The sequence below is a fragment of the Primulina huaijiensis genome, chromosome 1 (assembly GCF_012295235.1).
Source record: "Primulina huaijiensis isolate GDHJ02 chromosome 1, ASM1229523v2, whole genome shotgun sequence".
Classification (NCBI taxonomy): Eukaryota; Viridiplantae; Streptophyta; class Magnoliopsida; order Lamiales; family Gesneriaceae; genus Primulina; species Primulina huaijiensis.
The window spans coordinates 4,719,582-4,747,405 of record NC_133306.1 but is presented as its reverse complement, the minus strand read 5'-3'; the positions used below and the strand labels follow the sequence as shown (position 1 = coordinate 4,747,405).

The following is a 27,824-nucleotide window of genomic DNA, read 5'->3' as shown; positions in this document are numbered from 1 at the left end:
AAGAACATTTAACAGTTTTTTTGGAAAGTTTTTTGCAAGCTGTCAACTAAGAGCCGTTTACGGTTTATCCGATCNTTCTTCGTCGCCGAACCTCTGCAGAGGTGAGCACTTGTTTGCTCTGGCCTACGGATTTTTTTCCACGCTTCACATAAAACTGTGGTTGTGATCGCGATAATGGCGGCGCCGCCGAATTCGACGTGCTTTCTCGGCTGGGGTGTTGCCGGGAGAGGAAACTTTACCGGCACTCTACTTTATTCACGATTTTGCCCTTCGCCTTTTCGCTTCCCTCTCACTCCGTCTTGTAAAATGCGCCACCGTAATTTCAGGTTTTGATAAGTTTTCATCTCATCAAGATTTCTTCTAACTTCTTTTTTCTTTTCTTGATTCACTTTTTTATTTTAGTTGTTGAGTTTTACAATAGGAGTTGGATGATTATGGGTGCATGTATCCTATTTCTTGGATTTTATCGAAGTTGTTCGTGACTTTTTGGGTTTGGAAATCATTTTTTTGTTCGTGATTCTTGGTTTTGGAAAATTACTTGGTTCAAGAAACCTTCACATCGCAACTTTTAAGGGGCTTGGTTTATGTTTCTCCTTTTCCTTTTTAACTTATTGATGATGTGAAATTTGTTTCTTCAAGATTCATCTATTTGAAACTCTGCAATTGTTTTAATAAATATCTTTTCCTACTAACACGCCTGTGCAATATTATGTGGAAACGGTTTTTTACCTATTCTACTTCCATTTTTTGATTTATTCTCTGTAATTTGATACCTTGATTCTGTTTACAAGATTCATTCTTCATACATCGATTTTATTTTTCTTTTGGAAAAATGAGTCTGTGCCTGTAGTAGATAGATGATTAATTTTCTACCTTGCATATGTTTAAGTTGATACCTGAATATTTGCAGCTTGCAAAACAAAAAACAGCATGCAAAGAAAATCAACATTGGTGATAATGACTCTGATCCGAATAACTCGTCTAAGGATAGCAAGTTCTCAAATCACGAGACTGATTTGAAAGGTGGAATCACCATTGAGGTAAAATCCGAATATTCAAAAGAAAAGGAGGACTCCTATTCTTCTCCAATAAACGAGGATCCAGTGATTAATAATCTCCCATCAAATGACATAACACCCGTGGTATGCCTAAACATAAATTCTTTGGAATATAAAATCTATTTGTTTGTGTGAAGAGTAATACTGATGTTCGATTTAATCTTCTGCAGTTATACCGCAATGCTAACTATTTATTTTGTGAATGGTCAATGTGGTCGTCCGCTGGTCTTTTATAATTATCTGCTTATGTTTGTATTTGCGGCTCTGCAAATATATGAAGTTAAATGACATTTATTTATCTCCTTACATGTGAATCGTTGATTATTTTCCCTTGAGTCCACCTGGAACCTTCAGCATAGGAACTCTGCATTTTCTCAATCCATTAAAATCAAATAAGATTCTCTTTGGTGTTCTTCATTTGGATTCGACATATTAATTTTTATAGTTTGGCTGTTCAGAATTAGCTCAAAGTCTCAATCATAAAAAGATATAATGAGTGCCAATCAACTGGCTGCTTTAAACATTCCACGTGTGTATCAAATGCTTTATTTGTTCGACAATTATAACCAAGGCTGTCATTTTCTAAAATAGTCTCAGAAAGAACAGAGAGCTCTCAAATTTTGTCCAGGAATTTTTTCTATGATTTTCATGGAACTCGCATTAATAATAATCTTGGTCTCCATTCAGTATAAAGTAGGATAAAAGGTGTATGAAAGTATTGTATTCTATGTTGGGCAGTCCACCAAATCGGATGGAGAGCAACTTTCAGGAATCCATCTTCAAGATTTAATTGGAATGATAAGAAATGCAGAAAAAAGTAAGTCTTGTCTTATCTTGAACCCATTTCTTTTTATCTTCAACCCATTTCTTTTGTTTAGGCCTCTATCTATTTAAAAATTAATGAAGAATAAATATTTAAGAGGCCGCACATTTAAGTTTCATCCATGCTTGTTAAAATAAATTGTAAAGAAGTTTCACGATATGCCTAAGCTCTAGTTTGGAAGGAAAGTGGATATTTGTGATTTATTTGGCATCATTGATCTTTACCTGATTTGTGTCTCTTGCTAATTGGATTAGATGTACATCTTCTCAACTTAGCTCGTATTCGTACCCTTGAAGACCTTGAAAAAATAATTGAGGAAAAGGAGGCACTGCAGACCGAAATCAATGTCTTGGAGATGAAACTGGCAGAAACGGGTGGACGGCTTAAAATGGCTGCACAAGAGAAGATACGTGTGGAACTCCTTGAAGACCAGTTGGAAAAGCTGCGAAGCGAATTGTCTAGTAGGGGTAGCAGCATGGAACACGCTCAAGAAATGAAGTCTGCAATTTCTTCATCACAAATTGATGTTGTGAATTATTTTACCCAGGAATTGGAGATATTAAGGGCCGAGAATATGTCCCTGAAGGATGAGCTGGAGGTGCTGAAGGGAGATCTTGTTAATATCAGGGAAACTGGTCACAGGATTCAAACTCTGGAGGAAGAACGATTCTCTTTGGAATCTTCTTTAAAAGAGTTTGAGTTTAAACTTGCTGCTTCTCAAGAAGATGTTTCAGAAATTTCAAGTTTGAAATCGGAATGCAAAAGTTTATACGAGAAAGTAGCTAGTCTGCAAGAATTATTTGATAACACAACAAAACATGCTGATGAAGCTTTTAAAGTGCTGCAGCAAAACCAAGAACTTCGCAAGAAGGTTGACAGGTTGGAGGAATCTCTCAGTGAGGCCAATATGTATAGATTGTCAGCCGAGAAAATGCAACAATATGGTGAACTCATGCAGCAGAAGATAAAACTGTTGGACGAGCGCCTGCAAAGGTCTGATGCAGATATACATTCCTATGTTCAGTTACATCAAGAATCTATGAAGGAGTTCCAAGATACACTAAGTAATTTGAAAGAAAAAGGTGATAAAAGAGCAGAGGATGAAACTGTGCACGATAAGCCTTCAGAATTTTGGAGTAATTTACTGCTATTGGTGGACGGATGGTTTCTCGAGAAGAAAATTTTGGCTGACGATGCTAGACTATTGAGAGAAATGATATGGAATAGAGAGGGAAAATTAAGTGATGTGTATTTGTCATCTGAAGAAACGAATGAAACTGATATCATCGCAAAATTCCTAAGACTGATATCATCAGTGCCAGGGTATGAAATTAACACGTTTTTCATTTATGTCATACATAATACATACTATTTTTGGCTAATAGGGGCTATCAATCTCTAGTGAACGGTTGCACATCATACATATTGCAGCTGAGTTGGCACCTGTAGCAAAGGTATGACTTAGCTATATTTCTGCTTTAGGTGTAGTTGATCAGGTGTATCCTAGTTATCTTTGTAACGCTACACAAACTAGCCAAATAATTTTTCTTAAATACACACACACACACACACATACATATGTGTAAAGTTATATTTATTATATTCTTCAAAATTTTTACCAGTATGCATGGCATAAATTTGGCTAGTTTGTGTAGCCTTAGAAAGATGAATTGGATACACCCGATCAATTAAACAATGAACCTAACTATATTTCTAATGAGAAACCTAGAAACAAAGAATTAATTAGTAAGAGTTAGATGTAAACAAAGAATCTGGATCACAGTCAGGTTAGATATCTTATTTTTTAGAACATGTTAGAATTTATCTGAAATAACTTTGATTTATATATTTTGAAATTGTGAGATTTTTACGTGAGTGATACAATCAAATTAAGTTAAGTATTTCTTCAATTCCAACATTATTCTAAAAGGCCCATAATAATGAATTTTAATGTGTATGTTGTTATGTCCTTTACTCAATTTGGACTTCTGTTTCCTTCTGCATATTGATTGTTATCTATTCAAATTCTTTATATCTTCTTTCGTTTTTGTATGGTGAAATTGTTACCTCTCGGTTCATAGGTGTCAACTTGCCGCGTGTACCGATGATACATGTGACAGCAACCTTTACTTCTTTCCAGTCAACATAACACATACACCTATTATGTCTGTCATATGAGTTTTCTCTTAATTCCTGCCACCAACATGCTACTTGAATGACTGTGCGCGTGAGCCGCATGTTGGTTCCCAATAGTCAATGTGATGCCAGATGGAATTATGGTTTGCATTTTGTTATTTCTACTCCCTTTTGAATTCTAAATGTATATATTTGTGTATGCATCTTCCGGTTGTTTAGCTTTTGTTGTTAGTCGTTACTCTTGATATTGATTTACTGGCTGACTCGGGGGGTATACTAAGTTTATTTTACTGTTGTTGATTTAAGATCTCTGTTTTTATTGCAATTTTTTTATTTAATTTCTTAGGATTACTATCCTTTGTAATCCACACTATTATCATAATGAAAAGTAGTTTCGTATCAAAAAAAAAAAATATGGAGGAGATAAGTCGAGGGACGAAGATTTTGGAGTTTAATTTCTGAGGCTTGGATATGAATATTTTATTTCAATTCATTAGGATTTCATGGTTTTTTTTTTATCAAGATGCTTTTGTTTAGTTCGGACATTTGGTCCTTAGAATTTTGATAACGTTTTTCTTATTCATGGTTGGGATGATGAATTGGTCATTTAGTATTTTGAAGAAATTTTTATCCGGAAATTAACAATTTAGGATGAGCTCATTTAAATAAACATAATAATTTGTTTTTAACAACTCAATAAATTCGCAATTTCCGCATAGGCTTTGAGTGATGTCTGGTCCTTGCATTCTCAATGCTGATTGCGAGATTGTTTCAGCGCATAACTTATCTGAGTTTGGTGTTGTCTATTAATTGTTTTAATCATCTAAATCCATGGGTTGTTTTAATCATTTTGATCCATGGTGAGCAAGAAGAAAGTATAATTCCCAAATTTGACATTTGCTAAGACGGTAATAAATTAGTTGCCAACATTTATTTTAGACCAAAGTTCTTGGGGTGAGTCTGAATCAAGTGTATAACAGCTTAAAATGTTAAAAATTTCAATTCACCAAAGAAGTAAGTAGTGTGTCCACAATGAATTTGACCATACTATTGCTTGTTGTGACTTTATCCTGAATAAGGTCTTTCTGTTTTTTACTTGGTTCATTGCTTTTACTTGGCTCTGTATTTCAGTAGTTTGCTGAGTTTGCTGAATTAAAATTTTTATTATAATTGAATGTACATGAATCAATATATATAAAGAAAACCTAGATCATTATCTCTACCATATCTAATATATCTATTCTAAATTTAAATTTTAACTTAAATAAATATCTTAATTATCTTATCTAATATCCAAGATCTTCAATACTCCCCTTCAAGCTTGGCGGTTTATGTTTGTCATGCCAAGCTTGGTCTTTAATTCTTCAAAGTGCGGTCGATGGAGTGTCTTTGTCAAAATATTTGTCAGACACTTTCTTTGCTTGTACTCGCGCTGGGGCAGTCGAGATTTCTCGCCCCAGCGCGAGTTGTTCTGACCTCAAACTTCAGTTCCAGTTGAATTTTCATCTTTTCGGTCATTTTCCTGTACGTACATTCGTAAAAGTGAGCTGTGATCATATGCAACAATTTAAGAAAAAATGAACAAAATGTGGACATCATACACACAAAATGATGCAAACTAAGACTCAAACGATGCAATAAAATGCGTAAATACGACCTCTATCACTGCACATTTTACATGCATTATTTTTTTAAGCTCACATCTTTTGTACATCTTTCTGAATGATGGAAATTTTTAGTTGACTGAATTTTTCATTCTTTGGTTACATCCTGTATGTATTGGGATTTTGCTAGCCCATTATTGATCTTTCTAATGTGTGAGGTACACTCGAATATTGACATGCTGAAAATATATTTCCTCATTTACACTCATCTGGGAAATTAGAGATGACAATATATTAATGCTGTATTTGAAGTTTGCCCATAGCAGATTTTGCTTTATTTTATTTCAGGTTGGTGGTTTGGGAGATGTACTGACTGGTCTGAGCAAGGCACTTCAGAAGAAAGGGCACCTTGTGGAAATTGTTCTACCAAAATATGATTGCATGAATTATGAGCTTATTCGCGATTTTAAGGTATCTGACTTTTGTTGAGCATGCTCTACAGTTTTTACATCTATTTTTTGATCCACTGCATACTGTGCAGGCTTTAGATGTTTCACTGGAGTCATATTTTGATGGTCGGTTGTTCAAAAACAAAATATGGGTTGGCACTGTTGAAGGTCTAGAAAATTTTGCATCAGTGTTTATTTTCATTGAGACGTTCCTTTAACTCTGACACTTTGGCTGGTTTGCGAAAATTTTATTTGTCAGGGCTTCCTGTTTATTTCATCGAGCCACATCATCCAAGTAAATTCTTCTGGAGGGGTCATTTTTATGGAGAGCATGATGATTTTAAGAGATTTTCATTCTTCAGCAGGGCAGCACTTGAGTTGCTACTTCAAGCTGGCAAGAGACCAGACATAATTCATTGTCACGATTGGCAGACTGCATTCATTGTACGAATGTTAGAGATTTTGTTATTTCACATTCACCTTTCTGTAGTGTTGGATCAGTTTTTTTCCATTTGAATGCTTGCTATTTTTGACAGGCACCACTTTACTGGGATCTGTATGTTCCCAAAGGATTGAATTCAGCGAGAATCTGTTTTACATGTCACAATTTTGCTTATCAAGGAAATGCACCAGCTTCGGACCTTGCGTCTTGTGGTCTTGATGTCCATCAACTAAACAGGCAGGATAGAATGCAGGACAACTCGTCAAGGGATAGAGTGAATGCTGTTAAGGTAACCGATCCTCTTTTTTCAAGTTGCTTTTGAAGCTTTTCATTGGCTTGGCTAAGAGATGCATGAACACATTCAAGGTTTTGCGTGCTGGTTTGCCACTTTCTCTCTCTTTCTTTAGCTACATTTGATTCTTTGATCTGGTCATGACTTATGTTCAGCTGATTTCTTCCACGTTATCCTGATCACTTTCATTTCATCACATTTTCTTGGCATTTCACAGGGTGCAATAGTCTTTTCCAATATTGTGACAACAGTTTCACCGACCTACGCCCAAGAGATGCTGACCGCTGAGGTACAAAGTGTAACTATAAGCACCCTTAATGAACGTGTTTCTGGATGCAGTAGGATTTCAGCATTGAGATTTTTCTTTCTTCATAATTTATTAAGTCCTTGTTTTTGTTGCCTATATTTAAGAAATTGAGCAGTGACCATGAAATTGAGGAAAAACTCAGAAGATATTTTATTGCTTTCGTACACCTTCCCTCAAGTTGGTGCATAGATATCACTCATGCCCAACTTGTCAATAAATAATTCTAATTTGGCCTGAAATGCGTCTTTGTCAACATATCAGTTATCTGTTGTTCTGTGATGACAAAGGACATGCGGATTACTCAAGCTTCCTGGTTCTCCTTGATGAAGTGCATGTCTATTTCAATATGTTTAGTCCTATCATGTTGGAGTGGGTTGTTTGTTATGCTTATCGCAGATTTGTTATCACAATACATCATTGGAGCCTTGAGCTCCTAGTTTAACTCTTCTAGTACTCATTTAATCCATAATATCTCACAAACGCCATTTGCCATAGCTCTAAACTCAGCTTATGTACTACTTCATTCCACTACATTTTTTTTTACTATCCATGTGACAAGATTTCCCACACAAAGGTACATTAACCCGTGGTGGATCTATTATCAGAGATAGACCCAGTCTAGTCCACGTCAGTGAAACCTTCCAACCTCTTTTGACACTCTTTTTGAACAACAAACTCCTACATGGAGAACCTTTCAAATCTCAAAATTTTGTACCAAACTTCCATTTGCTCATCATAAGGAACATGCATGAATTGGCTAACAACAGTTACAACATAAGCAATATCAAGTCTTGTATGAGATAGATAAATGAGTTTTCCTACAAGACGTTGATATTTATCTGTTGGAACTAATTTCTCCTAATTTTTTATTAGGATCCATGGGTGTATCACTTGGCTTGCAGCCACTCATTCTAGTTTCTCCTAATAGATTAGGAACAATTTTTCTTTGGGACGTTGAAATTCCTCTTTTTGATCTAGCTACCTCCATTCCCAGGAAATAACTTAAGGAGCCTCAGTCCTTGAATTCGAATTCATCTGCAAGACTTCTTTTCAACCTTTTGATATCCTCACAATCATTCTCAGTGAGTATTACGTCATCGACATAAACAATTAAAACTGCAACTTTACCTCTATCTCTATGTTTTACAAACATTGTATGGTGTTACTACCCTTGTTATATCCTTATTTCTTAACAAACTTTGTGAATTTTTCAAACCAGGCACTTGGAGATTGCTTTAGTAGGCCCTTATTGTATCCTTCTTTCTTAACAAACTTTGTGAATTTTTCAAACCAGGCATGAGGAGATTGCTTTAGTAGGATTGAAATGTTGTTTAATTTCGCAACAAGTGCAAAAGTCTCCTGGTAATCCATTCCATAACTTTGTGTGAACTCTTTTGCCATTAATCTTGTTTTTTTATCTTTCTAGGGTTCCATTTGAATTATACTTGGATGTAAATACCCACTTGTAGCCAATCACTAGTTTTTTTGGGTAAATGAACCAACTCTCATGTTTCATTTTTTGTCAAAGCCTTCGTCTCCACAAAAACAGTTTTCTTCCATTCAGGAACTTTCAGAGCATCTTGTATAAACTTTGGTACGTCCACACTTGACAAATATGAGATAAAAACAGAGTATGAAGGTGACAGATGGTTATATGATACAAAATTCTGAAGGGGTTATTGGGTACATGCCCTAATTCCTTTCATAAGTGCAATTGGTAAGTCAATGATACCTGGATTTTCAGATTCTGTGCTGCTTGCATTTGTGTCAACAATTTCTGTACTACTCGGATCTGGTTTCAGGTTGGACTCTTGATCATGAGGAAGTGTGAATGTCCCCCTTTTATTTTGTAGATTTCTGCCCCTGGTATAAACCTGCCCAAACCTTCTACCATTGTCCAGACTAGTCTCATCTATATTAATGTTTTGGTTACTGTTTTGATCAACTTGAATAGGAGGACACCTTCTTGGTTGGATTCGGGGAGCCTGGGAGGACCCGGCTTGTCCTTCCAGCTTCTTCACCTTCTGCCTCAAGTCCTCTTAGCTTCTCGACCATGGTAAAAGTTTTATAACATTCCTGTGGGATTTCCTTCCTCTTTGCTTTGTCTTGAGGAGGAGATTCATCTCCGGATCCTTCCTCACGGGTGCCCGGCTGCTGTTGGGAGGTAACTTCTCCATCATGGCCTTCTAGACAGCTACCGCTATTCACTGAATCAATCGTTCAGGGTTGATCATGAAAGTTTGCTGGGGTGGATATCCTTGGGGAACTTCTGAGTCCGAGGATTTCCTTCTGGAATTGTCCCTCCGAGCTAATTTTCGAGTGGAAACCATATCTACGTCTCAGATCTAGTTTCCCACATACGGCGCCAATGATGATGACCTAGTGAATTGGGTCTGAGTTAGGTGGGCAATTACACCGGGTCGGGTTGGTTTCTGTCCTGGTATGACGGAACTCGGGTGAAAAGTGTCTGGGCTTGAAGTATCTGCACGCTTAAGAGAGTAGAGAATGTTAGTGAGGCGCGGAAAGGTTATCAGACTTAGCCACTCCGACGCTGAAGTCAGTTGAATGTTTTATATCATGAGAATGTATAGAGAGTATGCGTATTTATTGCAAGAATATCTTAATGAATTAATATCAAGCAAACCTGATATTTATAGGAGAAAAAGTCAATGATGACTTTGTTTTCAGTGCCTAGTTGCTATTCATGGCGAGATGAGTGTCCATGCCCTCTATTTGACACTTCCATATTTGACAGCCCAGACCACTTATAGCCTAGTCACATCACTCCTACGTGAAAGACCTGCTAATGATTATCGAGACATGGTGTCTCATACGTGTGAACTCGAAGATGACACCTGTACCGAGGTGCTTGGGTGGATAATCGTGACGTGGAGCATTGCCTACTATTATGCTACCCGAGCTCTTCACTGCCCAGGCTCAGCTGAGAGTCCGGCTCCTCCTAAACGCTGGTCGGTTTGCTTAACTTTTCTGGCTCATTGATTACCCAAAATCCGGACTAAAGATGATCCGGGTACCTCATGGATGACCCGGATATTTCTGGGATATCAATAACAAAGATCTAACTTTTCCCACAGACCTTAACTTCGTTACTAGTATTCTATCACATCTCGATCATCTTGTTTGGTTTGCCACTATCTCGTCTTCAAATCAAATATTTGTGAGGATTTTACAGGTCGGAATATGTTTCTTTGACAGCAGCCCATACTTCTTTCGCTGTGGGAAAAGACAAATAAGTTCTCCCAATCAACGCCTCCATTAAATTAATTAACCATGCAATGATTTTCAGCTTTCCAATTCTTCCATGTTGTTTCTGTTTTGGCCGGTTCTTCTGCCTCATCAGAGAGATACACATATATTCCCTTACCTTCAATTATTAGTTTTATAGATTGTGGCCACTCTAAATGGTTTTTCCTGTTGAATTTTTCAACGGTTAACGGCAGAGGTGGTGTTTGGGTGTTTCTGGAATTTGTTTACGGTGAGGAACTTGAAGCCATCGCAGAATCGTTGTCAAAGGGCAGGAAAGAAATTATCAGGCTAGGGTAAACCCTAGCTCTAATACACAAGATGCTTAAATAAATAAATAGACTAAATGGGCAGAATATTCCTACAATTATGGGCTATACAATCAACTAATTGATACACCTCAATCTTACCAAAAATAAGTAAAGATCCAGTTAAATATTTCAATTATTTACAATACATCTTTCTATTTTTCTACACTATATAATGGGCTTTGCTCATACTGTGTGATTTTTCACGTAGTTGGGCATTGGGAGTGGCACCGATAGTATGGGTTTTAGTACCAAATGTGAAAGATATGGCCCCTGTTTTTTAATGTAATCTTTGCTTTTCACTTTCCTTTTCTTTACTTCATGCCCCCACCCGCAATCTGCCCTTGCCACCACAGTAAAAGCAGAGACTGTGCTTGTGACTGAGACACTCACCTCCATGAGCAGAAAAGCTTTCTGCCCACAATGCAAGATATTCTGATGGCAAGTTACTTCCATTGGAGGTGGATTGATGGGGACGAGGAATTGGTTTGATGGTGTGGAGTAGGGGAGTGGAAAGATAATCTAGAAAATGTGAACATTTATTGTATACATGTGCTGTTGTTTTCTCTCCTTTTACACTACCTTTTATCATTTCTATTTGAACATCTGACATCTGAATATATAGCACATCAAATAATAACTATATTATTGCTACTGTTAGTGCGTGTATTACATCAAATCAGCCGTAAGTATCAACTCTTGAGTCAGATTTGGTTGATATCGAGTGGAGAATAGATCTGTATTAAGAATCTCTAGACCTCTCTGTTGGAATGTTAACAAAAGTCTGTTGTGGGACTCCAAAAGTTTTAGCGCTTGTAAAACAAGCAACAAAATGAATGGTGCCTTGCATGCAAACTTTTTCTACTGTATCTTCAAAATTATGAGCAATGTTACATGTATATGTGACTACAAGTCTTCTATCTCTGAGGTAATGTACTTTAGCTGTCAGCTGATGTGGGAAAAGAATGAATCATTCATGGTATCACAATATATCAGCACATATCAAGTTTAACATGTAGAATGACTATGGAGTGAAATTTAGTTTCTGAAAGGAAAATTGAAAGCAAAAGGATTTCTGTAAGACTTGATTCTTTGAATGTTTTTTAAACATGGCTTTCGAACATTGTGATTATTTTTCGGGACAAAATTTTGAGTTAAAGCATATAATGGATATCAATGAGAAGAATGTTTCTTAAGTTGTATTTTCTGTGTCCAGGAAGGATGGGGCCTACACCCGACACTTAACTTACATTCAAAAAAGTTTGTTGGAATTTTAAACGGAATCGATACTGATGCATGGAATCCAGCTACTGACAGATTTTTGAAAGTTCAGTATCATGCATATGATATTGAGGGCAAAGCAGAGAATAAGGAGGGTTTAAGAAGATACTTAGGGATGTCTTCTGCAAATGGCAACCAGCCCTTGGTAAGTAAGTATAGTTTGATTTGGAGGCATCTGAAAAAATATGGATCTTAAATTGACTTTTGACACTAATATTTTTGCCAAATGAATCTGATTTTACTACTGGTTTTGCTGCCCTTCATTATGGAATTTGAATACTGAAACTCATTCCATGCGCGATATTACTAAGACCTGGCCATTGTTAATTCTTCTCCTTTTTGCAGTTTCGTCTGCAATAACTAAATTGTCTTGACTCGGATTTTTGGCAGATTAGTCTGTGCCATTATGCTTAAAAATGAAACTAACTTTGTAACTCACATGATATTAGTGTTTTACAAATTATTTTTCTTGGATCATTACTATTATGTACTAATCCAATCATATAGATAATAGAATTGGGAATGCTTTTCAATTAAAAAATTATGTACTACTGTAAAGTTGTCAGGTGTAGTATAAAAAGAAAGTACAAGGATAAGCTCAGTAACACCAAAGAGGCCAATGTGCTCTTGTAGATAAATAACAAATCTGCATGTTTTGGTTCCATGTTTGCATTGCATAGTCGCCTGTTAGACATGAACTTTCATGTGTAAGTATCAATTTATTTGTGATATAGGTTGCTTGCATAACAAGATTGGTACCCCAAAAGGGTGTGCATCTTATAAGGCATGCTTTGTATCGGACTCTGGAATTGGGTGGACAGTTCATTCTTCTAGGTTCAAGTCCAGTTTCACAAATTCAGGAAAGTATTTAACTTTGTAGCCTATATTGCATAAAGCATATTAATTTTGTTAACCAAAGAAACTTTATTTTCAAATGCAACTGTTGGTGGGGAAAAAGTAAGTTCTGTGGAATAACATCTTGCTTCTGAATCACTTCCTGCGTTCTGCATAATTTATCCGCTGTTTGGGACCCAAACTGGGTTTACTTTTGTTATAACATAGCAAAATTTGAAAGTTCTGAACATTGTGTGACTTAGATCCTGTTCAGTTTGCTGACACAAATATATGTAAACGTCAAAACTAGTGGAGTTATATTAAAAATTTCAAGAATATGCACCCTGTGATTTCGAGTATTGTTTGCAGCTTTCCTAAATCAACAAGACAGAAGAAAAGATGTCCACTAGCCAGCCAATTGACTAATTTCTTTTCTGATTTGACTCAGTTTGAACTACAAGACAATTTTACCGAAGATTAATCGGACTTGTGTGTGATCAATGCCACTATAGAATTCTAACAGTGAAAGTGTGCAGGATATTTATTTGTTAGTCAGGAGTGATTTGCCCTTCTGATTCATTTATGTGAAGCCGACTTTGATAGCCTATAATTGCAATAGCCTTAGCCCTTAGATCTATGCAGTCACCTGGAAGTCTTACGAAGTTGTATGATTGGGCATGGGAGGGGAAATTTTATTATTTTCATATTTGACAATATTCTGTGATATAGTCATATGATATCTAGCAACTCTCACCTGTAAAGGTTTGAAATCATGAACCCAGTAATCACTGAAAAATAGTTTATATTTGACTTTGATATTTTGGATAATGTCATTAAGTATTTCAATTATGGTTACTGTGCCTTTACTATATTGACTTGATTTTCATTATTTGGAGCAAATGAAGTCATCTATGTTTTGAGTACCATTTTCTTCTCGAAAAAGCACCTTACTCGAGTGAATGACAATGAATTTCTCTTTTTGCAGAGGGAGTTTGAGGAGATTGGCAACCATTTTAGGAATCATGAGCATGCTCGATTGGTATTGAAATATGATGAGTCTCTTTCCCATTTAATTTATGCTGCCTCTGACATGTTTATCATCCCATCCATATTCGAGCCTTGCGGCCTTACCCAGGTATAGGTTATTTTCTTTACTGTGAAACTAGCCCAGTGAACTAAAATGAAATAAATTGATAGTTTTCTAGCTCATTTGTTTGTATGCAGATGATTGCAATGAGATATGGGTCTATCCCAATAGCTAGGAAGACAGGTGGTCTAAATGACAGGTGGAATATTCTGTGACTTAGTTTTGAAATAAAGCAGCATATTACCTTGTTCATACTTGCTTGGTAGCACTACTAAGTTTTTGAATCCGCCTGCAGTGTTTTTGATTTGGATGATAACTCAATACCCGACCAGTATAGAAATGGTTTTACATTTTTGACTGCTGATGAGCAGGTAACTTCGGATTGACGATAATAATTAGATAAATTCTATTTTATGCATTTTGTTTATTTGGTTGATTTAGATCAGCAGCCAATACTTTCACCCTGCTCTGTTATTAACAAGATGTTGCTTTTTCTCTTACAATAGTTAAAAAATAACAATGGTGAATGGTCCTTTACTTACAGGGTTTTAACGGTGCTTTAGAACGTGCATTTGACCATTATAAGAACGATGGTGATGAATGGAAACAGCTCGTTCAAACTGTCATGAATATGGATTTTAGTTGGGATTCGTCAGCATCGTTATATGAAGAACTTTATATGAAGTCTATCAGAAGAGCAAAGACTGTGAATCGTTCTTGAACTGGTGTAGATGCAATTTGCGTTCAATATTGGCTGAATCCTGAAGGACATGATTTTGATTCTGTATCCACCATGGTATAATTCATAATGACATGAACCATGGATGAGCGAAATAATTAGACATTGGAATATCCAATGATCGTATTAAGTGGCGACCAACAGACCCATCTTTTCATGTCCGTCCTGCTGGACCTAAAGGATACTTGTATCGGCTCTCATCTTGCCGACCCAGATTTCAGGATGCTGGCTGCATTGCTCCTATTTTTTTGGTTGTCAAAATCCCAATCTCCCACCTGTGTTGTATGTAATTTATATTGAAACATTTGTGGTAGACGACATCAACTGCGACTTGCAGACGATGTCGTACACTAAATTTGTGAATATGTTTGTACACACACTGAATATAAATGCATATAGAAGACACAAAATTTGTTCATTTCCATTTATTAAACATTTACAATGGGTTGAAATGGCAAGGATTAAGCATTTGGAGTTAAATCTTGTTCTTGATTTGATGATTTCTTTAGTTTAAATTAATACATCATTTTTGTATGATTAATTGCACAAATGTCTTATGACTGTTAAATTTTTTATTTATTTCTTACGAAATTGTGGTTGTGCTGTAACTGCAATTTTACCTAAATTTGTCAGCTTTGAGCCTACAACACCCAGAAGGTTTGCTGATATGATCGAAAAAGACAGATTCACGAAGATTGAAAACAAGAAAAATTCAAATTATATTCTGATAATTGCACAAACTTTTCCATCCAAATTTATTTTCCAGGCACAAAGTTGGTGGCGTAAGCCCATGCGTTGTTGTTGACTGGATCAGCGAGGTGGTCGGCAAGGTTCTCCAATGGACCCTTCCCAGTAACGATGGCCTGGACGAAGAATCCGAACATAGAGAACATGGCAAGCCTGCCATTCTTGAGCTCCTTAACCTTAAGCTCAGCAAATGCCTCGGGGTCATCAGCAAGACCCAGCGGGTCGAAGCTTCCACCAGGGTAGATTGGGTCGGTGATCTCACCGAGTGGTCCTCCGGCAATTCTGTAGCCCTCAACAGCACCCATCAAGATCACCTGGCTAGCCCAGATGGCCAAGATACTCTGAGCGTGGATCAAGCTTGGGTTCCCCAAGTAGTCGAGACCACCTTTGGCGAAAATCTGGGACCCAGCCTTGAACCACACAGCCTCGCCAAACTTGATGCCATTGCGGGACAGAAGCTCGGGGAAGACACATCCAAGAGCTCCAAGCATAGCCCATCTGCTATGGATTACCTCCAACTCGCGGTTCTTGGCGAAGGTCTCTGGGTCAGCCGAGAGTCCAGCAGTGTCCCAGCCATAGTCTCCAGGGAATTCGCCGGTGAGGTAGCTTGGGGCCTCGCCAGAGAATGGACCCAAGTATTTGACACGGTCAGGACCGTACCATGGGCTGCCGGAAGGAGAAGGCTTGGTAGTCTTCCTCATGGAAACCCTTCCGGATCCAGTGACGTCCGGGGTAGAGGGAGACAGCTTTACAGCTGTTCCAGCCAAAGAGGAAGAAGAGAGAGCCATAGTAGATGCTGCCATTGATTTTAGGAGTAGTGTATGACTAAACTCTTCGTTGGATACTTTACTGGTGAGTAAAAGTTGGGTATCTGCCAAGTCATTTATAGAAGCGAGAAGCTAATTGGTCCTTATCCTCTGATATCTAAATGTATCCTTTGATTGGGTATGGAGATTCTGCGGCTGTTGCTTCTGTGAGTTGGCAGCTTCTAGTCCACAATTCTTTGGATTTTTATGATTGTTTAGATTTTTATTTTTCAACCTCCACTGAGACATAGTATGAACAGTCGGGTCTCTTAGATCAGTGTCATTGGGTTTTCTAAGTTGTGAGATTAAGGAACATTTTTGTTTTAAATAAGATGTTACTTTGCTCGGTCAATATTCTGTCCTTGCATTGCCCAAGTGATGCTAAACTATTCTGTTCTTGCATTGCCCAAGTGATGAGTTTAGCAAGATTATATGCCAATGTAAATTGGGCATTTGGAAAGTTTACGACTTCTATCATCTTTGGTCCTTTCTATGCAATTTTTCATTGGTTGCTGGTGGTTTGGTATAAGCAGAATCTAGGGTTGTAAATGAATTGAGCTAGTTCGCGAGCTTCTCGAATTGGCTCGATAAATACTTGATTTATATTTGAAATTATCATACTCAAACATGTTCGAACTGAACTCGGGACAAAGTTATTGTGTTCGATAATTCGTGGGAAGTTCGCGAACTTAATAATTTATTGATATAATATAATTATATATTAAATACATATACCTTTCGAGTCTTTCGGATATTTCAAACTTTCAAACATTAATTCTCAAACTTTAATGTTCAATCAACATTTGAAACAATTCGAGTCAAAATAATTCAAACCTTAATTTTTTACTAATCAACTCCCTCAGTTTAATAGATTCTGGATATAGTCATCGGTAGGCAACTAGCTGCACAAAATTCACTGTTGATTTACACCTCATACGATGTCATACGTAACAAGTAGATCGTCCTCAAATCGTAATCATGTAAGCCAGTTGGGTTGCTGCTAGCTATTCGTGCTAATAAATTACTCGAAACTTTATAGACCCCAACCAAGAATTTGCACCATACACACAAATCTAATTGTATTTATGTACTTGTAGTATGACTGTACACATTAAGCAGAACCACGTCTCCACAATATGTTAGCAATGTAAAACGACAAAACTGGACAGCACAAGAGATCCAAAATCAATGAAAATCTGTTTTTTATCCAACTGCACACTAATCAAACTCTGATAGGCTACAAGAAAATGGCTATCTATGGCATGCATGAGGCTTGTAAAACCAAACCACAAAACATTTCAGAACCACTGGTGCTGCCACTTGGCCACAAGCCCGTCGACATACAACTTCAATCGTCTCTAACCAATGAGAATATAGATAGAAGATTACAAAATTTTATGTATGGAACTCGAGATATCATCTCTTTATTGAAGCACTGGTGCTGCCACTTGGCCACAAGCCCGTGGCAATAAGCAAGAGTTCTTGCTGATAGTTTAACCGATGATTAGCTTGCACTTAACAGCCAGTTCTTTCAGCAATTTTCCTAGTGTACGCTTAGAATGGTAAACGTATCGAGTCGGTTTGCGAACTTTTCGAGTCGACATAATGAATATTTGATTCGCATTCGAATTTATTGAACTCGAACTTGTTCAGACTCTTTTCGAGCCGTACTCGAATCAAATTTATTTGTTCAATACTTCGCGAATGACTCGCAAGCCTTAATATTTTATTATTATAATATAATTATATATTAAATATACTTTAATATCCCAACAATAGCTCGCGAATAGGTCCGAAGATATAGCCCTGAACTCAGGTTTCTTTTCAAGCCGAAGTAAAGCTCAAAATTTTGAGTTTCGAATCGAATTTGAATATACTTAATTCGAATCGAATTCAAGCCTTAAATTTTCACTGATATTTGACTAAGTTTGGTTCCTTACATCTCTATGTACACTCACATCCATGGGCAAGATTTTTGGCTAGTCACAATAAACAAGCAAAATATATCCAATCAGAATTGGGTCGATTCACCAAATTCAAACCAGACACACCAAAAATATAATTAAACAGAGCAACTTTTTCCTCAATGTCGGGTTTGCATCTAGGGGGATAGCTTCAAATAAGCCTGGACTGATAATCCCATTTTTTAGCACAAGGATGAAAATGAACACAAAAAATTCCAATTGATGTTCAAGTAGTAGAATTCACCCTTTATTGGATCACACAAAGAAATGAGTATCAGAAATACATGTTGAGCAATTCGAACAGATGCATACTTAACATCAAAACTTAAAAAAGTATGTGAGAGCACGCAGATTCATATTACCAAACCTCCTACAAGAGAACCTTCTGCTGAAGGGTTAACAGCAGATAGGCACAGAACCAAGGCATAGAAAATTCAAATGATGATTCCGGATTCAGCCTTTAGAACTTCCCGTTCCCAACTTCTGCACTTCTACCCTGAGTGCCTTGAGGTAACGAACAGCTTCATCAAGAACAGCTACAGTACTCATGTGATTGGCACCAGGAACTATTCCTTTCAATGCATTGACCATCTTTCTTGTCCTGTGACGCTTCTTTCCATGGAAATGACTTCCAGAAGATTTTAAGAAATGGGGTCTACTTTTCATGGAAAGTGACTTATAGTTGGAGCACGAATCAGGAGAGTCGCACCTGTAGATTGCTTCTGTCCGTGCTGTGCTCACCATATCATCATCGTAGTTGTCATCATATTCTGTGCTCAGAAGTGCATCGATATCATCTGAATCTTCTTTCAAAGGAGACATATTGTCTCTCTCGTTGTTTGAATAATTGGCGTCCAAGTTGTCTTGGAAGATTGATGCCGCAACGCCATGTCCAGGATGAAAGAGTTTAGAGCTTAAATTGGGATGGAACATGATCTGGCTTCTATCATGCGTTCGATCAAAGATGACAAATTTTTTTGGGCAAGCATCAGAAGTTTGGATGTCAACATTATGTAAAGGAATAAATTTCCCATCAAAGATGTCTGAAGCCGTATGACCACGTTGCATGTAATAGCTCGATTGACCAGGAAGAGGGAGAATAGGATAGGCGGGTAAGTTTGGATGGTCTCCAGGCATGAGTAGCAGTTTTCAAAAAAGTTCAAGGAAAAATAAATTTGCAGATTCCAAAAAAGGTCAATAGTTGAAATTTAAACTAAAAGCGGTCTTGCAAAAATGAAATATTTGCCACAGGTTTATGGTAAATCTATGGCGGATCCATATACCAGCACAGTATGGAGTCACAGATTTAACAGTTCTTGTGTTCCAAGTACTTGGCAAGTCCTAAATTGAACAATTTCCCTATATCCAAACACTTCCTACAAGCACGACTACGTCACAGGTTTAAGCAACTGACGGAAGTATTCAGCCTGCAATAAAAAGTTAAAGTAAGAACTAGTAACCATATTTTTGAACCACCATATGTTCTGTTTGGGCTCACACATATTCTTAAAGCCTGTTCTAAGACTCATTTGCATGTTCCTGTGAACAACAAACAATAAACTATAGAGAAAAGGATACAAGCATATATATGTCGCAAACTTGAAGCAATCACCTGGCAAACTTGCATCAATTGGTGGAAAGCAATGCTTCCAGCGCTCATGGTAATTTTTCGTAGTTTTTTGATGGGATGATATTGTTTTCGAAAAACTTCAATGTGCATTCTCACTCCAACGAAAAATCGCAAGTCTAACAGTATAAGTAATACAAACCCGTTGCAAAGCTGGCCTGCAAGAATTCAAAAATCATGTAAGTTTATGAAAAAAGAAAGAAAACAACAACAATTAAAAAACAACTGAAGATACAAACTAGACTTGTGCGTTTTGTTTCACAAATCGAAGTAAAACTTCAAAAGTTGAAAAAACATAAGGCCTACATAATCAAAGGCATGCTTTCATATTCAGAGTTTTGACAAATTTACAAGTCCGAGGAGTAAAATATTTGAAATAATAGGATCAAGAATTCAAGACCTGGGAGTTAAAATAAGAAGCATTCCATCTCAATTCTAATGTAATATTTCGTGCAACTGATTTCCAAATACATCATACATAAAGTAAATGGTAACTAAACAGCTAAACTAAACACAGAAAGCACGCATGTATCCATTAAACTGCTAAGAAAAATAACTAGAAAACATTTGTGTAATAAATATAAACACACAAACGAAGTAACTTTTCAAGCACTAGTTTCCCTGATTAGTTCATCCATTCAAATAAAAAGTATAAGCATGCATTCTTTGAAAGCGACCAACAGAGAGGATAACTCACCAGATTAAACCCAATTACAGAATAAAGCGAAAGAACACATCGAATCTAACACACTTCCCAGAATAAAATGGAGAACCCCACGGCATGTTGATCAACTTCTTCAGCACAAATGAATGTAAAATTTGACCCAAACCTCTGTAACTACCATAAGGTAAAATAAATGTTAAAAAAGATTAAAAAGAATCCATGTTGAAAGCAATTAGTCGAAAGCTTAACCTTGAAAACAAACCTAAACCGTCCAAACAAAGAGTTAAATTTCTAACATAAATTAGCAACCAGGAAAAAAAAAGAGTACACAAGATCACAAACATCGCAGATCCAAGTCGTCGCAATATGAACCAAAATCTACATTTCAGAAATCCTACAAAAATTAAAAATACTTCTGTTCATTTAAGAATACATAATATCAAGAAAAATCCAATCTTGCAGTTCCCAGAAATTTCTTTCCAAGAAAACTGCAAGGAACAAATCACTAAATCTGGGGATATGAGATAAACAATAAAAACCCTTTATGAAAATCACCAAATTAAACAAATTCGAGCAAGAAATGCTTCAGTAAACACCTATTCAAGAAATTAAACAAATTCAAGCAACTGTAAAAGCTGAAAGGAAAGCAAAAAGATCTCGCTTTGACAGTACCCACAAGAAGAAAAGCAAAACCCAAACAAGTTCGTGACTTGGGAAGATATTAATCCGAGACTCAGAGAATGGTAGAAGAAGATCTGCCGACAAAGATAAGTGTAGGGGACTGATGAATGATGATAATGACTTTATTAGTTGGAGGTGGAGGGAACGAGGATCGGAGTCAAAGGAGAAGAATAAGCACCGTAGGATTGAGGAAGATGATGGGCTTTCCGGGTAAAGCGGCCGGGTTGCTGACCGTCGGATGAGAGAGCACGCGTGAAGTTAAGAAAGGTAGGCCTTCACGAGGTTTGACAAAATGCAGTATCTACTGTTGGAAATCGTAAAAAAACATTTTTTTAATTAATTTTAATTTTTGATTAAGCATATGAAAATCATTAAAAAAAATTATTATTTAAGTTATCCATATTTTTATATTAAAATTATTAATTATTATAATAAATATGAGCAAAATTAACTCGTCTCACAACATTATTACGAATGAAAATTTGAAAATACTTACGAATGAAAATTTTGATTGGTGTTTGTACCAAAAATATTTCAAATTTCATTATTCTAATTATTAATAACAAATAGTTTATATGAAATACAAATAGATAAATAAAGAATTTGATTTGATTCAATGCTCCTTCGTTGAAATACGTGTCCTGTGAATCATGCGGGTATATAATATTACGCCACCAGCCAATTTGTTTGGGCTAAAAAAAAAACAGAAGCAGATACTAATAGCTAGTTTTTATATATATTATCTAGATTCGTTCGTATCTCAAATGTCAAAATTAACACATGATTATGCATTTTTCAATTATATATATATAATTTTATATAATTAGTTGACATTTATTTATTATATATAATAAAAAATATCAAAATTATATATATAATATATGAGTAACACTGTAACGATGAATGTAGAGTTGAGCAGGTTCTAATCTAATATTCTCATGTTCTCCGCTTTCTATTCCAATATATCTTTCAATATTTTCATACTTATTTCATTTTTATTCTTTCATCTTTAAACTATCGATTATTTATTGTATTGTGTTGTATACTGAAAGATTTTTTTTTTTTTTTGATATCCTAATCTAGAGGATGGGGAAGACTCGAACTTGAGTCAATATATGAAGAATTCCTGTGAGACCATTGGGCCAAACCCTCGGTCTCGTATACTGAAGGATTTGAGGTTCAATGTTTTTAGGTGCCAGAAGGGCATATTTGGATAGAGGGGGATAATATTTACAAAAGCAATGACTCAAGAAAGTTTGGTTCGGTTCCATACTCCCTTCTACAAGCCAAAGTTTTCTGCATTGTGAGTGTGTGAACTTTTTTGTCTTTGTATCAGAATTCAAACTCTTTAAGCCCCATATGTATCATATTCGTCGCCTGCCCTCTACAGATAGAGAAAAAGAATTTGGGTTTCATACTTCCATACATATCAAACATTCTTGTAGTGCCTTCACATTCAACTCATTGCATTATGTGTCGAGTTTTGCGTAATACAATAGCTTAGGAATATCTCAAAAGTCAGACGGAATTCGAGACACAGAAATGCTTGGAGGTAATCTTCACAGGTCTACTCCTATCAAGTGGTCACGTACATATATATGGAGATGGAACTTATGATTCTTTGCATCCTTTATAGCCATAAAATCAAAATCATATCGATGAACTATAACTCTTGATCTCCTATCACGAACTAACTCTCAGTATGTCAAGAGAGCGGAGTGCGAGGAAGATGAATGAATTTGTGTTGAATTAAACCGCCAGTAGGCATTCATCTATCTTTTTCATGGTTATCAAGTACAAGATAGGTAATGGCTTTTTCAAGCATTCCACAGATGAATGCTTGGTAGACTGATCGTATTGTAACTAATATTCATCAGCTTCACTCTTATAAGTGCCATCATGATGTAGTGATCGAATGATATGAATATGGAGTCTTGTGATAATCTCCTGAATCTCTACCGCTCATCTTTGTTGAATGTAAATCAAGTGCATGTAATCTTCTGCCTACTTTTTATCAATCAATCCTTACGATTGTGGAGGGACATAAGCCTTAAATTTTTTGACCGCGAGTTTGATATTCCGTGGTTTGAGTTTTAATTCTCTGTTTATTTCTACGGGCCAGTATGGCCACCAGAGGATTTTAAGTTAGTCCGGAACAAAATTCTTCTGCGAGTTCAATCTGCTTTCTGCATTGCACCTGGTTACCATTTTGTTTCTGACACAATTTTGTATTACTTATATGTGGCAATAAAATTGTCTCAAGTAACTTTGACTGAACCAAAGCAAGATTTTTTATTTTGTCAAGGGATCTCTACCAAGTTTTCATCTTTCTTGTAGCTGCTCGCTCGTTCATGTCCCATACGCTGGCATATGGAAAATGAGAGAACACGGGCCTATGAAACTAAGAGCGACTCCAATTATAGTCTGGTTTTTCTATGTCTCGTGGAAAATATGGTTGTTTAAATTCTTCCTGCTCAAATTGTTGGAGAATGCTTGTGGAAGAGAACACTTGACCAAGAATACCGTACAAACATGAAGACGGAGTTCAAACTACGCGCGCGATCTTACTGATCACTTCATCTCCTTAACTTGCATGTTGTTATAATTTGATATTTCAGGTGATGGATTAAATGTGTTAGAGCCTTAGAGGGAAATAGAGAACCTTGTCTATGTTGATTATATGTTTGGTTTTGATTTAATTTATTCCTATTTTCTTGATACAGTTTTGATATGACAAAATATATAAATCAGAATCGCTTAATCTATGTAGATTGATCTCCGAATTAATTAGTTGTTATTGGAGTGGTCGCTTGCTATTAGAGTGGTCAAAATAGGTTAGGTCGTCGGGCCGTCCCGCCTAATTCAACAATAAATCGATTAGGTTGGTGGGTAAGTTCATCACACCACATAAAATAGACGGGTTACGAGCGGTGCGTCCCGTTAGCCGTGTTGACAAAGCTACTTGTGTGGCAAAGAGCAAAGACTGGTATAGAAATTAGATTTAAACTCATGTCTAATAGTTTAGAGTTATTTAACATAAACTTTTATGAATTTGTATACATTTTTAGTAATATCCAAATTAGACATTTGTATTCAATCTATAAAAGTTTAAATATATTCAACAAAAATAAATGATTTGTACTAAAATTTATTCTTTTATATTTAAAAAAATACGTGGAACATTGAAATTAAATGTTGAACAAATATATGTTCTCTCATGGTTAGAGCAGTCGAAACATAGTATTTGAAATATGCTCTAACCATGAGAGAATATAATTATACTAAATAATCTCGTTTCCGATAATTACACTCTTTGCAATCAATGAGAATAGAACGTGTGACATTAATTCTAATGCTAATTGTAAGATCGAACGCTTGATATTTTACTTAAAATTATAGTAGTTTTCTAAGAAATATGTTAAGAGTACATATTTCATCGATGAGTAAAATGGGCATATGTTACAACCATTGTCGGCATGAGCATTGAATGAGGTAAGGACGTGGGGACAAAATTATTAACACGTTTTGCAGGCAAAATGTTGACGAAGGAAATTTCGTGGAAAGATGGAAGACGCATTTTATACGCGTCTTCACACGGTCAAGTGGCTCTATAAATAGAGCTCGCCCCTTCATTCTGAAATCATCCCATTCTCAATCCCTTCTTCGAGTTTTCTCTCATCTTATAACGTTGTATAATATTTGTGAGGTGTTTGTTCTCCTGTATTAAGAGAGGGCGTGTTCTCTTTGGAAACACGGTGAGTGAGTTGTACACCACAAAATATTATAGTGGAATTCTTTTCATCTTGCCCGTGGTTTTTACCTTAATAATTTTTAGGGGTTTTCCACGTAAATCTCGGTGTCCATTTTATTCTTTATTTTCGGGTTTTATTATCTCAAATTACCGCAAGTGGGACCAAAAACCATGAGTAACATTCCAAGTGTAATCTCAATCCTTTGATGAGATAGAATATTTGTTGAACATTTATTTTCAATGTTCCACGTATTTTTTTAAATATAAAAAATATATTTTAGTCCACATCATTTATTTTTGTTTAATATATTTAAACTTTTATAGATTGAATACAAATGTCTAATTTGGATATTACTAAACATGTACACAATTCATAAAAGTTTATGTTAAATGACTCTAAACTATTAAATTTTATCCAAGTTACTAAAAATAATTAAATTTCTAAAATTGAATACACCCCTAAGAGAAAAGAGCACCAACCATTCAGAAATGAAATATAAAATGGCGAAGAAAAATGGAATTACCCTTCCCACAATTTTTCATCTATCAGACAAAAAGAAAAGAATCGAACACCGACCATTTGTTAGAAAATGTGTTTTCAGATTGTAATTTTCTTTCGATCGCGTTGACGTTTTTTTTTTTTTTTTGTAAAAAAAAATTATTATTATTATTAATTTCAAGTATAATTTAAAAATAAAATAAAATTTATAAATAACAATATCAATAAATTTTCTGAAATTTTATTTCCTATCCCACTGTTCAGAAATGAATATGTGCAGCCACAGGTAAGATCCATCTGTCTAATGGTTCAAACACCAATGGATGGATTACATATATACATTTTCTTTCCTACTATTTTAAAAGTTAAATCATAATTAATATCATAATATCTACGATATAATATTATTGTAACCTACATATATGAAAATTTTAAAATATATAAAAAATTGTCAAAATATATTTTACATTTTTACCTATATATAGTAAATTTATTTTAAATTTGATAAAAATATTTTATATAATTAAATTGAATACTTAAAACCCAATGTTTCCAAAAAAAAATAAGTTCAGATAAAGTTCCAAAACACTTTATTTTTTTGGTATTTCAGTAAAATGTATTCTATATCTACAAACTTACCCAAATACGATGCAAAAAATAAAATAAAATAGTCCTTGTCAAGTTTTTGGAAAGCTTTCCATTTATTTATGGAAAATCTTCCAAAAATCCGAGTTGTATTATGGTAATCCAACCAAGATTTGTTTCTATTAATTATTATGGCCTTTACTCACCATGCACCAAAACGCCTATAAATTTGGTGTCATTCTTCTTCACACACCGCACCAAATTCTTCCCACATGGCGCCTCCGAAAAGGAAGAGGCCATCACTGGGGAGAAGAAAAATCGAAATGAAACTGATAGCAGACGAGAATGCTCGAGTGGTCACCTTCTCGAAACGAAGGAGCGGGTTGTTCAAGAAGGCAACCGAGCTTTCTACGTTGTGCGCGGCCAAGATCGCCATAATCGTTTTCTCCCCGTGCAATAGAGCTTATTCATTCGGAAACCCTAACGTGGACCATGTAACAGACCAGTTCTTGAGCCATTTTCCGATGCCGAATCAACAGAGTTTCAATCCTGTGACCAACATGCAACAGTTGAAAGATCGGTGTGATCAAATAAATGAGGAGATGGAGATCAAGAAAAGGAAGGGGAAGGAGATTGAAGAGGGTCTCGAAAGCTTTTCGAGCCGAGTTTTGATAGAGGATTTGGGCTCCGTTGATTTGGCTGGATTGAAAGAGACGAAGGAGAAACTGGAAAGGTTCCGAGAACAACTGGTGGGGAGAGTGAATCGGCCGGAGTCAGGATCTGGGGAGTGTTCTTCCAGTCGTTTAGTTGATGCTAAGGTTTCATTTTTGGAGGAGGATGGAAATGGATCTCCAATTCCATCGGATTGGTTGAAATTATGAGCTGTGGCAGACTTGTTTCCAGAATCTTTGAATAATCTTAATGATTAATAAAACTATGTAGTCGTTTTCTTGCTATGAAATTATGTAAAGATACATGATAAAATTCAATTACAAGTTAATTTTTCCCCCTATTTATATATGTATAAGACCATGAAAAACTACAATCCCGCATCGGTGAAAGGCGCTGATGAGTTATCCACAAATGATATTTGTGTTTTCTCAAATTCGTTGCAAGCTGTCGACATCATCAATGGCTATGCCGAGGACTAGGGACCAAATGGTGTTCTCACAAATGGATATTCAAACTCTGTTGGAATTGGCTGCTTTCATTTCTGTCCAACCGCGTGGCTCATCGGCTGGAATGTGAAGCCTTTGTGTTATCAGCAATGTAGATTGGTTTAATGGAGAGATTCCATCTAATGTAGTAATACATTGTTCATCTTTGAAAAAAAAAGACCATGAAAAACTATAACGATTCAAAAGATAAAACTCGATCCCATGTAAGTTAAATTTGCAGCTGAAATCTATGCTAAAATAAAATAAATGTATTTCTAGAAAATGAAATTTTGAAAATAATAGAACAATAAATGTTTTTTCCCTCTTGTTTTACAGCGAATTAAAAATTTCAAATGTTCTTTAGCATTTTCGACTTTATTAATTGTTATACCTTTCGGTATAATTTCATATGCGGCTGCTTAAAAAGCAAGTACTGTATTATAAAAGATTTAGAGAAAATTATGGCTGATGGACCAACGGTGTGACCCTGCGTATATATTGAAATTAATACATTATAAATGAGGTCTACATTTTTTTAAAAAAGAAAGTACAGAAAAGGGCCTTTTAGAAAACTACCCAAAGATTTATTGACATGGGGTTTTAGCGAGAAATTTAATGACACAAGGAAGTTCAGTTTATTGATTTTTTGAAATGGGGTTTTAATTAGTTCTGAATTTAACGACACCATGGGGATTTAGCATATTAAAAAAAAATGTGTA

At 35.9% G+C, this 27,824-nt stretch overlaps 4 protein-coding genes and 2 long non-coding RNA genes across 11 annotated transcripts; 3 read left to right on the top strand and 3 right to left on the bottom strand.

The window, feature by feature from the left end:
• The first annotated feature begins 81 nt into the window (after positions 1–81).
• LOC140979069 (probable starch synthase 4, chloroplastic/amyloplastic) lies at positions 82–15,880 on the top strand. The gene is made up of 16 exons (XM_073444426.1): positions 82–326; positions 911–1,142; positions 1,797–1,875; positions 2,136–3,204; positions 3,284–3,335; positions 5,970–6,092; positions 6,163–6,238; positions 6,330–6,514; positions 6,607–6,801; positions 7,022–7,093; positions 11,900–12,109; positions 12,699–12,824; positions 13,784–13,933; positions 14,023–14,084; positions 14,181–14,256; positions 14,430–15,880. Exons 1-16 carry the CDS (start codon positions 175–177, stop codon positions 14,604–14,606), a joined length of 3,036 nt encoding a protein of 1,011 aa, XP_073300527.1. The 5' UTR covers positions 82–174; the 3' UTR covers positions 14,607–15,880.
• Positions 8,078–8,972, bottom strand: LOC140979079 (uncharacterized). Its single transcript, XR_012175697.1, has 2 exons — positions 8,702–8,972; positions 8,078–8,470 (listed from the first exon to the last, which is right to left on the bottom strand). It is a non-coding gene; the product is annotated as an uncharacterized lncRNA (long non-coding RNA).
• LOC140979085 (uncharacterized) lies at positions 9,073–11,494 on the top strand. Its single transcript, XR_012175698.1, has 2 exons — positions 9,073–10,968; positions 11,089–11,494. It is a non-coding gene; the product is annotated as an uncharacterized lncRNA (long non-coding RNA).
• On the bottom strand, positions 15,320–16,236 carry LOC140979074 (chlorophyll a-b binding protein 21, chloroplastic-like). The gene has a single exon (XM_073444429.1). The coding sequence runs from the start codon at positions 16,172–16,174 to the stop codon at positions 15,380–15,382; it is 795 nt and encodes a 264-aa protein (XP_073300530.1). The 5' UTR covers positions 16,175–16,236; the 3' UTR covers positions 15,320–15,379.
• A 2,099-nt stretch (positions 16,237–18,335) lies between these two features.
• LOC140979038 (transcription factor bHLH144-like) lies at positions 18,336–21,360 on the bottom strand. 6 transcript variants are annotated; one of them, XM_073444415.1, is made up of 4 exons: positions 21,060–21,360; positions 20,466–20,598; positions 19,754–19,926; positions 18,336–19,568 (listed from the first exon to the last, which is right to left on the bottom strand). In XM_073444415.1, the coding sequence occupies exon 4, from the start codon at positions 19,276–19,278 to the stop codon at positions 18,595–18,597; it is 684 nt and encodes a 227-aa protein (XP_073300516.1). In that variant the 5' UTR covers positions 19,279–19,568; positions 19,754–19,926; positions 20,466–20,598; positions 21,060–21,360; the 3' UTR covers positions 18,336–18,594. The 6 variants fall into 6 exon arrangements, with proteins under 6 accessions (XP_073300516.1, XP_073300500.1, XP_073300503.1 ...); XM_073444399.1 differs by having other exon boundaries at positions 20,466–20,606; positions 21,105–21,360; XM_073444402.1 differs by having other exon boundaries at positions 20,466–20,600; positions 21,105–21,360.
• A 4,860-nt stretch (positions 21,361–26,220) lies between these two features.
• On the top strand, positions 26,221–26,829 carry LOC140972501 (agamous-like MADS-box protein AGL29). The gene has a single exon (XM_073434934.1). It carries the CDS (start codon positions 26,221–26,223, stop codon positions 26,827–26,829), a length of 609 nt encoding a protein of 202 aa, XP_073291035.1.
• Positions 26,830–27,824: the final 995 nt, after the last annotated feature.